Source organism: Wyeomyia smithii, chromosome 3 (assembly GCF_029784165.1).
Source record: "Wyeomyia smithii strain HCP4-BCI-WySm-NY-G18 chromosome 3, ASM2978416v1, whole genome shotgun sequence".
NCBI lineage: Eukaryota > Metazoa > Arthropoda > Insecta > Diptera > Culicidae > Wyeomyia > Wyeomyia smithii.
In genome coordinates, this window is record NC_073696.1 from 77,922,444 (window position 1) to 77,937,746 (window position 15,303).

The 15,303-nt window shown below is 37.2% G+C and overlaps 1 protein-coding gene across 2 annotated transcripts in view; it reads right to left on the reverse strand.

Annotated features, from left to right (window-relative positions):
* Window positions 1-275: 275 nt before the first annotated feature.
* The window catches only part of LOC129727855 (WD repeat domain phosphoinositide-interacting protein 2-like), a 62,135-nt gene continuing 47,107 nt past the window's right edge, over window positions 276-15,303 (reverse strand). Inside the window, exons 2-5 of one of the 2 annotated variants that reach the window (XM_055686089.1) lie at window positions 3,375-3,543; window positions 2,364-3,291; window positions 2,174-2,299; window positions 276-2,080 (exon numbers count right to left, since the gene is read on the reverse strand). In XM_055686089.1, coding sequence (XP_055542064.1) covers window positions 1,968-2,080; window positions 2,174-2,299; window positions 2,364-3,291; window positions 3,375-3,543 — 1,336 coding nt within the window. In that variant the 3' untranslated portion in view covers window positions 276-1,967. Of the gene's footprint in view, window positions 2,084-2,173; window positions 2,300-2,363; window positions 3,292-3,374; window positions 3,544-15,303 lie in introns of both variants that reach the window. The other variant, XM_055686088.1, reaches the window with a different exon arrangement.

The following is a 15,303-nucleotide window of genomic DNA, read 5'->3' on the forward strand; positions in this document are numbered from 1 at the left end:
TACTTCAATCGTTTTACGACGAAAATTGCGCGGATGCCAGGTTGTATGTCATGTAAAGAGTAGATATTTAAGTCGTCCTTCGTTAAAATAACTTCAAGACTTATTTTTGTGAACATCGAGAGATTTTTTTCAATATTTTTCATAAAAATTTAGACAGAACAATGGTAAAACAAGGGTTTTGAACGAAAAACACTTATTGTTAGTGCGTTGAACCTCAAGCCAAGCTAAGAAAAAGAAATGACGCATTGCTTCGATAAATCATATAATAACAACAATTGTGTGGGATTTCAGGTATATGAATTTATTTCATAAACTTTTGTTTATTGTTTTTTTTTCATTACTTTTTTCTTTTACGGAAACTCTGAAAATACATGATCTGTATCGTTTTCTATACACGTTGAAACGGTTCTTCTCAGCGTTTTTTATAGTTCACTTCACGCTGTAATCTACATGGTATAGAACGGTAGTCATTTTTCGTCTTAGTGGGTGTTCCCTCAACTTTTTTTTCTGTCGTCTCTTTATTTCTTTGAAGCATGATTTGATTATTTGTATTGGTTTTCTTTTCTGTAACAGTCAGGTTCTTCCAGCCGCTCGTTTCCTTTTGCACTTGCATAATTGTACGTTACTCTCCGATAGATCGCGTGTAACAAGAGATTTGTAACGTTTTTAACAGTGTATGTTGTGTTAAGCACGTGGGCGTATGTTTTTTTCAGAACTGTAACATATTGCAGAAGACAATAATTGGACCTTACTTTGTTAGTTATCTCTACTATCAGATTGTAAAAGAAGAAATAGTTGTACTAAGCCGCTACAGACCGTTAAATTATTTCGTGTTTGTGTTTTTTTTCTGTTCATGTCTCTATAAAAGATTCAATTAGATTATTTGTAATCAAATATTTTATTTTTTGTTTTCCGTTTTGTTGTATTCTATTGTTACATACATTGGGATGGATTACCACTTACCACCTTCAGTTATCTGGGTTAATTGGCCAGATTTTGTTTGTGTTCAACTGTGTTCTTTAAATCATTCGTTATAGGGTGATGTTCAAAATATAAAGCGCACTATCTGTGTTGTACCGAAGGAAAATAAACATCAGGTATATACAAATTCAAACAAATAATAAATAAGAAAATATATTTTTCATCTCTCCGTATATTTTACATCTGAAACTTAAGTTTAACTTAACAATGAGTATTTTTGTATTTTTTTACATAAAGTTTTATACTGTTTTTGGTATTCTTTTTACGGGTTTTTCTTTAATAGCTACAAGCTTGCTGCTCCAAGGTTTCTCTATGGCAGTAGCTAAATCTTTTCCTGTAAACTTTTTTTGTCGCTCGTTTTGTTTTTGTTTTGTATTTCATTACGAAAGGAAAAACGTAAAAAATGTTAGAAATAGGTGTTAGTGCGGTTACTGATATCAAACTGGATGTTTTGATCCGACGGTGCTGCGCGATAACGTTTTTTAAAAACAGCTGGCGGAATCGTAGCCAAAAACGAGAAGTGTGAAATTTAGAGAAATGCATTCGGCAATCTATAAAGATTACATAGGAAATCTACGTTTTCACTCATATTTTTAGTTCGCTGTGAAGGCGGTGTTTATTGCGTAGAAACATGCGTCAATTTATTATTAAGAAAGACTTAAAACTAGCAGACACAAGATAAACGGTATCTTAACAGACAAAATGTATGATCGCGAAACGCAAATAACAGAGAGATACACATCTCAAAAACTGTACATGAAAAAAAAAAGAACGAAGAATAAAATTAAACACGAAGAGGGACATTGCTGGACTGGGAGAAGAACGGGGTCCACACACAACTTGTCCAAATTTTCCAAACGATTGATCTGTTCTTGTGATTTCGAAAATGTAGTTTTTCCGGAGAACACGGCCTAATGTTTACCGTGTCGCTTCCGGCCTCCATTGCCGAGAGAACTGATTTTGGGCGTCTTGACGTCGCTCGATAGTCATTCGACGGTGATCGGGGTTACGGGTGGAAACTGAATTTCATCGAACAACGGAATCGTGCTCTTGATCGGATACTCGACGGCTTCGCACAAATCCCGGCAGCGGTCCGAGTCTACTGAAATGTTCAAAAAGCAGCAGTATGGAGAGATCGTAAGAGAGCGATTAGTACGCGTTGCCGCAAGGGTGTTTTGCATAGATTACTAACCGGACATCTTGTCTCCGGGACGTCCCTTGAGGACCCCGGCGTATGTACCCGGGGCGGGTATCATCGATGCGGTCATCTTCACATTCAGCACCGAGGTGTCGTTCTCGTTGCCACCGATGTCGACTTCTGCAATGAATCAATTATTGTTACTTATTATGAACATACACTAATCTCGAACATTAACACTTACCGGTGATATCGTGCAGTGGTAAGCGCAAATCATGCGCCCGGATTAGCTTGCACTCGCCGCCCTTCGAGTCGTCAAAGTCGTACATGTAGAGGAACCCGTCCTCGCATGCCAACAGCAGTCGTGTCTCCTTCTCCACCTTGGCGATCACGCATTCGTAGCGAAGTCCTGCTTCGGCTAGCTGTACCGTAGCGTAAGCTCGATCCTGCGAGAAAACATCCGTAACCACGTTGGTCGGGAAGTACGCCGTGACGGCTTTAGTGATGAAACTCATCCCCCAGCTACCGTTTGCGGCATCGTCCGATTTATCACTATCGGATTTGTCGGTTTCACCTTCGTTATTATTGCTCGTAGCCGATCCGCTATCGATGCAATTGCGGCGTTCCGCTTGCTCGATTGATTTCGGATCGATTCTGAAGATGTGTACGGTTTCCGTGTTAGAGCTAGCAACCACGTAGCTTGCACAGATGCTGAAATTCAGCGATCCGATGCTGACATGGCGCTTCAATCCGCGTCGGAATTCATGCACCTTCTGACCATTCTTCACACAGAACACACGAATGACGGTTCCTTTCTCCGAAGCCGTCGCCAACAGTGTTCCGTTGAAGGAGAAATTCATTGCCAACAGCGGCGAATCATGCGCCTTGACCTTCAACCGGGAGGTTAAATTACCGGCGTCGAAGATTTGCAATTCGCCAGCAGCTGTTGAGATCGGATACGCCAAATGCGACGAGAGCGAAAGCGTACACAAACCGGCCGGATTGTTCGACATGTTCTTGATGGAATGTAGCAGTCTCATATCACGGATATTATGAATATAAATACTGTCCACTAGGCATACAACCAACCTGGATCGGTTTAATTTCACCGACAGGATATCCGACGGGTAGCTGTAGTTGCAGATCTCCGTCCCTTTCTTAAAGTGACACACCTGGAAGTAGAAACATTTCAAAGCGTACATTATCACTACTCCGCTTTCGACTCTTGCCAACTGCTAAGAGAGCTTTTACGAACCTTAAGTTTGTGCGGCTCACTTGCGGTAACGACCGCGACCAAGCTGCTGCTGAACAACCTCTCAGCGATCTTTGTATCCTCGTCATGGCTACAGAAGATTTCGTCGACACGATCAACGGATGAAAGCGAAAACAACCGGTATCCCTGCTTGGATACGACAGACAGTGATCTGCAAAAACAAATAAAAAAAGACGAAACGGTATTAATCATAACAGGAAAATTTATGCGTCACAGTTTCGGAATAAGTTTAACAACGCAATTGTTGAAATCAACAGGACTGGACTCCAATGTTTCTACGTCTAAGTAAATATTAGATCATGCCGATACTCGTTTTGCTGCCTGATTTTGACTTGCGCATCAGTAATCAGATATCAAATAAGTTTGCAGTGATGGATAATATTTAGTTATTCTATTGCACTGATTGTGCATACCATTCCAGCAATATATAGCAGTGTAATTTTCTGATGCAGAAATATTTTGAAAGATAATCGGCTAATATTCTTCGCTGCTCAAAAATATCGAAGAACCCAAACGGGTTCATAATTCAACTGCGCATAAATAGAAAAACAGAAAAAACCTACGGTCTATTATTTGGGGTCAACGTTTTAATGGTGTCGCATAATGTGGTACGTCCCTTTGCATCGCGCGTTGTTAAATTTTAATTTCACTGTCAAGAACCTTTCACACAGCGACACTTCGCCATGATTTTTTTACGAATAGATAATAGATAAAAGAAATAAATTCTATGTTTTCAATGCTTTTTAAGGTGCCGCCACACGGACGCTAATTCCCTTAGTTTCTAAGTCATAGTTGATTGTAAAAAGCATTTTTTCATCACTGAATAGTAGGCTATGAACTATTCGGGCATGACGGAGTAGTTCAGGGTCTCTATGTTATAGCTTTTGACAGTACAATCCCGCGTTATGATGAAAAAAATACTTTTTACAATCAACTATGACTTAGAAACTAAGGGAATTAGCGTCCGTGTGGCGGCACCTTTACAGTTTCTTTTTCTAGTTTTAAATTTTTTATCTTCGTTTTTCTTTTGTACAAGTTCTATGATCTTTACAATTTTAAAATCAGGTAAAATTGGTCAATCAATCAATTGGTTTCCGATTTACTACATTTTTTTTTGGTTTAGTTAGGGCTTCAGATTGGATGCTTAACTTATTTTAGGATTTGGTCACGAAGATGGCATTGCAACAGGTTTCGACAAAGTTATAGAGCATGAAATTTTATTAAATTTGGTAAAAGTTAGAAAATTTGGATCTCTTCAATTTTCAGCGATATACGATTTCCTGTAAAATTTGTCTTCCAGATTTGAGCAAGTACCAGCAAACCATGATACTTAATACAATTTAGATTTTTTTTTTCTGAAAATTTTTATGTTTTTTGTACTTTGAAGATATTTCAATTTTAAATTTTATACTTGAGTTAGTTTGCCATTTGACCATAGAGATGGTGCAGCGATATCAGCCTTTTTCGTTTACACGCTACAGCTTATAGTTTGCGACAAAGTTGTCGAACATAAAATTTTACAAAATTTCAAAGAATGTATCTTTTCAAATTTGAGAAATCAGAAATATACTATTTTCTTATTAAGAAAAACGGGTCTCCTACGAAAGGCAGAAAATCGAAAGGCAGAATCACGAAAGGCAGAATCACGAAAAGCAGAATCACGAAAGGCAGAATATTTCATAAGGCAGAATAACGAATGGCAGAATCACAAAGAGCACGTATGGCAGAATCAAAAAATGGTCTATTTTTTTCTAAACAACACACACTCGCGGCCTTTGGCCGACTCTATTGTCCAAGTGTATGCTGTCCTTACTCGCTACCGCTCGTTCGGACTTAACTAAGGGAAAGAAAACCTGTTTGAATAATCCTAGAAAACCAATAGATCAGTTGTTTGTATGCGAGATGCCGCCGCTTCCGACGGCGGGTCGGCGGCCGGCTCGGACCGCGGAAACCACGGCGGCTTTGTGCCGCCTCGGTTCCTTGCCCTCGATTATGCGTCTTCGCCGCATGAATTGTTTTATGTTAATTATAACCATCAAGCCGTTGAGTCTAGTGTAAGTTATACCTAACATCGAAAGATTACTCTCCGCGATGCCATGAGAGTCTTTAGGACCTGAGCCAAACCAGTTTGCGCGTTTCGGATCTGTTAATTAGGCTTGAACTGCACCTCTCATCAAAACTGGTCATTGCTGTGTGACCAGTTATTATGTCTGGTTACCAAATAATATCAAATAATAAATGTAGAGTAGCAGCTTTGATACCGTGACCAGGATTCGCACCAATTTTCCATCACGCACTTGGCTATAGTGAGTCAGGTTCTGCTCTCAGTGATTCTGCCTTTCGTGCCCTTCGAAATTCTGCCTTTTGAAATATTCTGCCTTGTGTGTACGGTCATAGAGTTCTGCCTTTCATGATTCTGCCTTTCGTGCTTCTGCCTTTCGTGATTCTGCCTTCTGTGGCGAACCCAGAAAAACTTTTTGTTGTAAAAGAAATGAATTTATGCTTGTTTATGGGAACCCCCAGTTACTTATAAAAAAGGCAAATTTATATAGAGAACTTAAATTCTTAAAACTTTTTTTGGAAGATTACCAAAACGGAAGCATAATGCATCACTAAAATTTAATTATTCTTATAGAAGTGAAAAATAAAACAAAACCTTCAACTGAACTTTTAGGTAAAAAATTGGGTTACATTTCACCATCCTGATTTTTCTACGAAAGATTCGGAGTAATGTGAAGTATCAATGAAAAATAAATTTCAAAGGAAAATACAACTATAACTATTAAATTTAGTGTTTATGTTCTAATTTTCTAAACTTGAAGTCAATATAACTTGAAAACAAGTTGACCATTATTAGCTTTCGGATTCAAATTATTAGATCACGAATATTTTAGAAAATGTTGAAATTGTAAATAAATATTCATTTCTTCGTTTTGTACTTCATACCAAAACTTCGACTTTTCCGTAAAAATCTTAAGAAACAATTCATCTTTTTTCCCAAAATTAAAATTCAGTGTTTATTTGGTGAGAAAAAAATTTACGCTTTTTTACTTTTTACAGAATGGTATTGAAATCATTCTCATTTTTATTAAACACCCGTTAAACCTGTGCCAAAATGCATATGCCCTTTTAATGAGCATGAGCATGATTGACCGCCCGCGGTTGCTACTCCGTTATTGCCAGATCAGCTGTAATTACACAGAGAACCAATGGATGATGCTTGGGATTAACATTCATCCTCAATGTGTAAAAACTGGTGACCTTAATCTTTATATTAGGCAATACCAGCGCCGGCCGCATCCGAATGCAGGTCAAAGAAGGAGTGTGTATGGGAATATGTTGACGTGATACTCGCTTTATTGGAAGCCGAGAACACCTCTGCACTTCCACGAGAAATCACTGGGATGTTGGAGAAAAGGGTAAGGTTTGCAGCAGGTTTCGTTTTGGTAAACGATGCGCTGAGTTCTAATACCGGGTTCATAATAACAAATATCGCGCGTACGAGTTCATTATATCTTCTACGGAAATCATAACGCAATCCGAACTCATTCCGGTCGATGATGTAACACCGCAAAAATAAAGCGCACGCGAGGATACCGGACCTATAACCTAATCAAGACAGACTCAAATATTCGAAAATATGCTTATGAAGTTATTATGTGGCATTCGTTGTTTTGCTTTCGTCTCGATTAGACGCAAATTGTTTATCTCCGTTTGAGTTCGCAAAATAACAATACACGAGTTATCGTACGGGTGTTTTTTTGTCGATTAGTTCTTGTGCTGCGCGATAACAATAGCCTGTTATATATCGGCAGAAACATCTGCACACTGGTAGGGGCAGGCTACCCCGCCAGTGATTCGATACGCAGCTGATATATCAGCAAGAATAATTCTCCCGCACCGCTGTTACCCCGCTAGCAGCACGGACCATCATACGATCGAGCGAGTGGAAGTCAACTACAAGTGGCATCTACAAGGTCGCGTGTAGGACACGGCCACTGCGTCTCAACACGAAGCTGGATCGTCATTGTTTGTTCTGCGGAGACGCTCGATTAATTCTACTATCAGCCGTGAGGTCGTGACTTAGACGTTCGGTGACGTATTACCTTTAGAATTTTTACTATTATTATCAATATTATTACTATGTTATAATATTATTATTAATATTATTATTGATATTATTATTGTTATTATTAATATTATTACTATAATTATTATTATTATTATTATTACTATTGTTATTAGTATTAGTATTACTGTCTTTTTTTATTTGATCCATTGTAGAGTGAAAAATTGTTTTTAAAATTTAACATCAACTACTTGAACCCCCCCCCCCCCCCATATTCGAATATTTATCGTTTGTGTGCGGTAGAGCGTAACGCTCCCGCAAAATGGACGACAGGCAGGTGCAACTTTTCCTGGAGGTGGAAACAAACGGGGAAGAAATTGAAATTTCTCCCATCAGCTCACCCCTACCTTCCCCTGTGCCCTCCCCTTTGCCAAGTCCTGTACCAAGAGTACCGGAAGTACGGGTAAAAGCTTACCCAGATGCCGCTGGCGGTCCCTACGTTGTTTTTTTCCGGCCCATAAAGAAGCCATTGAATATTATTCAAATTGGCAAAGACCTGGCAAAACATTTTTCGGCCGTAACCGAGATTACGAAGGTGAGGCCGAACAAACTGCGAGTTGTCGTGAGTAGCTTGAAGCAAGCAAACGAAATTGCTGGCTACGAGCTCTTCACGAGAGAGTATCGCGTGTACATCCCTGCCAAGGATGTAGAAATCGACGGTGTGGTTACCGAGGGGAATCTCACTGTCGATGACATTTTGCGTCATGGAGTTGGCTGTTTTAAAAACCCCTTGATGCAAAGTGTAAAGATACTGGATTGCAAGCAATTGCATTCAGTATCCATCGAAGAAGGGAAGAAGAAATTCCTCCCTTCGGATTCCTTCCGAGTAACATTCGCCGGATCCGCGCTGCCGAACTACGTCCGCTTGGACAGGGTTCGTCTACCTGTACGCCTGTTCGTACCGCGGGTCATGCATTGCCAAAACTGTAAGCAGTTAGGTCACACAGCCACCTACTGCTGCAACAAGGCACGTTGTAGCAAGTGCGGAGGCAATCATGCTGAGAACGCTTGCAGTGGGGATACTGAAAAGTGTCTTTATTGCGAGGGAACTCGGCATGACCTTCCGGCATGTCCCGCGTACAAACAGCGCGAGGAAAAAATTAAGCGTTCCCTTAAGGAACGATCAAAGCGCTCTTTTGCAGAAATGCTTAAGAGGGCTGAGCCACCCTCGACAGGAAACATCTTTTCCTTTTTGCCAACCGATGAGGGTACATCTGACGATCCCGTCAAAGGGTGTTCCTATGCCTTGCCAGAGGGATCTAGGAAGAGGAGAATGCTCAACTCTCCTAATCTTTCTCGTTTGGGGTCAACGTTTTAATGGTGTCGCATAATGTGGTACGTCCCTTTGCATCGCGCGTTGTTAAATTTTAATTTCACTGTCAAGAACCTTTCACACAGCGACACTTCGCCATGATTTTTTTACGAATAGATAATAGATAAAAGAAATAAATTCTATGTTTTCAATGCTTTTTAAGGTGCCGCCACACGGACGCTAATTCCCTTAGTTTCTAAGTCATAGTTGATTGTAAAAAGCATTTTTTCATCACTGAATAGTAGGCTATGAACTATTCGGGCATGACGGAGTAGTTCAGGGTCTCTATGTTATAGCTTTTGACAGTACAATCCCGCGTTATGATGAAAAAAATACTTTTTACAATCAACTATGACTTAGAAACTAAGGGAATTAGCGTCCGTGTGGCGGCACCTTTACAGTTTCTTTTTCTAGTTTTAAATTTTTTATCTTCGTTTTTCTTTTGTACAAGTTCTATGATCTTTACAATTTTAAAATCAGGTAAAATTGGTCAATCAATCAATTGGTTTCCGATTTACTACATTTTTTTTGGTTTAGTTAGGGCTTCAGATTGGATGCTTAACTTATTTTAGGATTTGGTCACGAAGATGGCATTGCAACAGGTTTCGACAAAGTTATAGAGCATGAAATTTTATTAAATTTGGTAAAAGTTAGAAAATTTGGATCTCTTCAATTTTCAGCGATATACGATTTCCTGTAAAATTTGTCTGAATTTCGCGTTATTAAATAAGCCCATTGTTTCAGTTATTGTTTTTAAACTCTTTCAGATTTGAGCAAGTACCAGCAAACCATGATACTTAATACAATTTAGATTTTTTTTTCTGAAAATTTTTATGTTTTTTGTACTTTGAAGATATTTCAATTTTAAATTTTATACTTGAGTTAGTTTGCCATTTGACCATAGAGATGGTGCAGCGATATCAGCCTTTTTCGTTTACACGCTACAGCTTATAGTTTGCGACAAAGTTGTCGAACATAAAATTTTACAAAATTTCAAAGAATGTATCTTTTCAAATTTGAGAAATCAGAAATATACTATTTTCTTATTAAGAAAAACGGGTCTCCTACGAAAGGCAGAATCACGAAAGGCAGAATCACGAAAAGCAGAATCACGAAAGGCAGAATATTTCATAAGGCAGAATAACGAATGGCGGAATCACAAAGAGCACGTATGGCAGAATCAAAAAATGGTCTATTTTTTTCTAAACAACACACACTCGCGGCCTTTGGCCGACTCTATTGTCCAAGTGTATGCTGTCCTTACTCGCTACCGCTCGTTCGGACTTAACTAAGGGAAAGAAAACCTGTTTGAATAATCCTAGAAAACCAATAGATCAGTTGTTTGTATGCGAGATGCCGCCGCTTCCGACGGCGGGTCGGCGGCCGGCTCGGACCGCGGAAACCACGGCGGCTTTGTGCCGCCTCGGTTCCTTGCCCTCGATTATGCGTCTTCGCCGCATGAATTGTTTTATGTTAATTATAACCATCAAGCCGTTGAGTCTAGTGTAAGTTATACCTAACATCGAAAGATTACTCTCCGCGATGCCATGAGAGTCTTTAGGACCTGAGCCAAACCAGTTTGCGCGTTTCGGATCTGTTAATTAGGCTTGAACTGCACCTCTCATCAAAACTGGTCATTGCTGTGTGACCAGTTATTATGTCTGGTTACCAAATAATATCAAATAATAAATGTAGAGTAGCAGCTTTGATACCGTGACCAGGATTCGCACCAATTTTCCATCACGCACTTGGCTATAGTGAGTCAGGTTCTGCTCTCAGTGATTCTGCCTTTCGTGCCCTTCGAAATTCTGCCTTTTGAAATATTCTGCCTTGTGTGTACGGTCATAGAGTTCTGCCTTTCATGATTCTGCCTTTCGTGCTTCTGCCTTTCGTGATTCTGCCTTCTGTGGCGAACCCAGAAAAACTTTTTGTTGTAAAAGAAATGAATTTATGCTTGTTTATGGGAACCCCCAGTTACTTATAAAAAAGGCAAATTTATATAGAGAACTTAAATTCTTAAAACTTTTTTTGGAAGATTACCAAAACGGAAGCATAATGCATCACTAAAATTTAATTATTCTTATAGAAGTGAAAAATAAAACAAAACCTTCAACTGAACTTTTAGGTAAAAAATTGGGTTACATTTCACCATCCTGATTTTTCTACGAAAGATTCGGAGTAATGTGAAGTATCAATGAAAAATAAATTTCAAAGGAAAATACAACTATAACTATTAAATTTAGTGTTTATGTTCTAATTTTCTAAACTTGAAGTCAATATAACTTGAAAACAAGTTGACCATTATTAGCTTTCGGATTCAAATTATTAGATCACGAATATTTTAGAAAATGTTGAAATTGTAAATAAATATTCATTTCTTCGTTTTGTACTTCATACCAAAACTTCGACTTTTCCGTAAAAATCTTAAGAAACAATTCATCTTTTTTCCCAAAATTAAAATTCAGTGTTTATTTAGAACTGTTCACGGAAAATTCTTGTTTTTGGTGGATCTTCTAAGCTTCCATCAGTTCTCACAGTGCTCACGGGCACATCTTCGTCGCGAAAGTGGTCTACTGCATACTATTTTCATTGAGTTTCATGCTTTCCAATAAACAATAATTTCAAATCAAACCAGGAGTACCCACCGCTTCCTGGGGCACCAAAAACCCCTCGTGCACCCATTTCTCGATCAGAAGACATAAAAGAAACAGGGTTCATAAAATTCTCTGATATTGTGGACTGGATATTTAAAACATTCAACATACCAGATCCCCTTCAAAACATTCTTCTTGCCCTTCTCCCAACAGTGAAAACTAGGGGTGTGCGAAACTGGCTTTTATGGTGTCGAAACGAAACGAAACGAAATTAACCCTTAATTTCGGTTTCGCCAAATTAGTCGAAACGAAATCAAGGTGGATTTCGAGTTCTCGAGACGAAACGAAATTGGTCTCTAAATTTCGCGAAATTTCGAAAAATAAAATAATTGTTTCTGAAACATAGCATAACAATGATTTGAAACGTTGGAGCGTACGCTAACGAAGTACCCTTCAGCAGCTGATCGCAAGGTGCTTACCTGGTCGACGAAGAGTAACGTAGGTATTCAGATATCGATAAACCGACAATGACGAGAAAATCAAAAATGTTAAAAACTAAAATCTTGATGCATTCATTTATACAGATTATATTGCAGGTAATAGTAATAATTTAATAAACTTCTGAACTGATTCTTTTGGTTTGAATGCAACTATGTTTAAAATAGTAATCCTTATTTCATAGCACTTTCATCATTCAAAATCCAAGTTTTGTCCTAGAGCTCGAACTGGAAAACATGAGAGATGGTAGGTAGATTTTCAACCATTCCTGTGAGTTTTGGTGTCCCTAGCAAATTTATTTATTTTGATACTAGCTAACTTTTCCAAAAAAATTTGAATATGCAAACGTAAAAGCGACGAATCCGATAAGCAATTTCAAGGCGGCCTTCTGATACATTTCTGCATTCTCTAAAAGCAGCAAAATTCACAGGAATGGTTAAAAAGCTGTAGAACCTTTGGAGGGCAACCATTTTAAGCTAAGGGGCCACTTTTTTCGCTTTTGTCGACCAGTGTTATTGAATTTTTTTTAACACTGAGCAGTTCCACAAAAAATGTCGCAGTTCAATATTTTTTGTAATTTTAGATTTGGCTTAAACTTTGCATAAACGTTTCTATAGGATGAGAAGCTATTTAAAATGCTATTTTGGGAGGATTATTGTGATTATAGATATTTTCAGAGCCAAAAGTTTTTTGATCAGTGTGACGTCTCTGGAAAAGTTAGTAATTTTATCTTTCCGATAAAAAAAACTCAAAAAAATCATTTTTTTAATGTAAAAGAAACATTAAAGTTAATATGAAAAAGCTTATTTTCAAAAATCTTATTTTTTTTGTATAAAAATTACAAAAACAATACCGAAGCGATGGAGAAATTAAAAAAAAGTTATATTTTTTCGAAAAAAAAAAATTTACAACATGTTTATTTTTGGAAGGACAATATTTTTAACTACAACTTTGACAAAGGCACTAGGCCAATCAAACCAACTGTTTCGATTATAGAAATATTTTAATTACCCACAGAGTGCCCAATTGGAGACTAAATTATTTTTTCAGCTAAATCGGTTTGTTTGACTGGCAGAACTAGTGTCTCTGGTAAGGTTGTAATAAATAATTTTGTCCTAAAAAAATATGCCCTGTGAGTTTCTGCGACACCAAAAATAATAAAATGCATTTGAGACCATTCCTAAACTACGTGGTCATATTTTGATCCCTTTTAGGAGAGTACTCCTACTCCCCCGTGGTCTTTCGTGGTCTTTTGTATTGTGATCTTATTCTGCCAATATATGTACAATAAAGTATGAAAATTTTATAAAAAAATGAAGGTTTAAGAAAACTGATTACAGTCAAACCTGTTTTTGTGCAAGGCATAGGGACCGCACAAAAAAATCGCATAAAAACCATTTGAAACTTCACGTGCAGCTACAAAACAATATTTCCACAGCATTTTTACTTTTTTTATGCGGTGGACAGGGACCGCATAAAAAAAATTTTTAGTTAAAAATAACTCGAAAGTTGTTGATTCTGATTAAGAACACCTATGAGAACAATTTTAAAACATCGGATTGATAAACGAAACTTTTTTAAACATGCTAATCCTTTCAACCGCTTTCACTCGTAAGCAAGTAATTCGTAACTTTTCCTACGTAAAACTGGCTATAATAGTAATTTTTGGACGCAACACTTCTTTAATGCGTTGGAATTCATTCCAAGAATCGGAAAAACTAAATGGCTGAAAATGTTGTCAAAAGTGGTCCCTATTCATATGCCGCACAAGTCGCACAAAAAAAATAATCGCATAAAAAAGTCGCACAAAATAAATTTTGCACAAAAAAGAGTCGCACAAAAACAGGTTTGACTGTATTAGTTATTGCGCAAATTGTAAATAGAATTTTCAGTAATATCATTTTCTCAAAACCAAACTAACAAATAGATAATGGTTGTTTAATTTTTAATAATATTTCATTGTCTTTAACAAATATAATAATTTCCTTACCTGAAAGTAATTTAAAATACGCTATTCTGTTGAGTATATTCAAAATGATTTTCAATTTGTTGTTAAGTAACAAAATAATAAAATTTGTTTAAGCAGTTTGATCATCTACGATAAATTATTCGCTTATAGTTATGGTAAATTGTATACTCATCTAGAAATCATCTAGAAAAATTAGTGATTTTCAGGTATCGGATTTGTAACTTAGTTTTTTTTTTAATAAATTACAAAGTTTTTGAATGTCGAACAAAATATAAACATCTTTCTTTCTTCCTTCAGTTCACGAACATCCAGGTCTTGTATATTGTTTTTAAGACCAAAACGTTGATTTTTTTACCGGTCGTTGAGTATTGAAATATACTTCCAGGAAAAATGTCATAAATCCCGACGCATTGCGAAATAGAACTATTATTCTAAAGAAATAAATGCCATATAAGGCAAAGCCTGTTTAAAACAAAAAAAAAATTCTTCGTTCAGATAAATTTAAAATATGTTTCAAAGATTTGATTACAGTTAATTGCTGACTCTCAAACTTTCCGTGACACTTATTAATTATCAAGTCGTGTCAAATAAATTTATTAATTAAAAAATTGCGAAAGCTTCGTCTTGAATTAGTGGCAATAATAAATTATAAGTCAGAAAAAAGACTACGTGATCTATTCGTTAACCTCCACACCCCCCGCGTGATTTTTCGTGTTTTTTTGGTACCCCCCCCCCCCCCGCCGTCTCCCTATATATGACTACGTGGTTTGGGAACGGCCCCTTTGAAACAAACCAAAAATTATTTTTCTTTCAACCAATCAACAGTTAGAATGGAATGTTGTAATGCAACAAACAAATAGTTTTCTCAATTAAGTTATTCGTAATCATCCTCGTTCTCTTATTTCTCGTTCTTCCTGAACCTTTCTTTTTTCTAACTTGTATATTCGTCAAGTGCAAAGTCAGAATCACTTTTATGCTATAATCTGAACTTGTTTTTGGCATTGTCAAATTTTGTGTCCCCTAAAACAAGAGTAACATTTCTCAGTTATGTGTTCAACGAGAGCGAACCATGTACTTTTTATCCATTCATTGATAAAGTATACTTTTTTGGTAACACGTTTAAAATATTTTTGATAAGGTACCTGGCAATTTTGAAACCTATGCTGACTTGTAAGTCAGATTGTTTTGAAACAATACTAAAAATTCAGGAAATTACAACTTTCTCTGCTTGACACATCGATCACTCTGTCTGCACACTATAAGGCATGATATCTGGTCAGCCTAGTGATAGCAATGAACTATCTGAAAAAACACATTTAAATACACTACGGTGTGCGAAGAGGAGTCCTCTAACACAAAGAAATCCGAAAAAACGCTTGAAAATTTTTACAAGTCGAGTAGCATAGAAC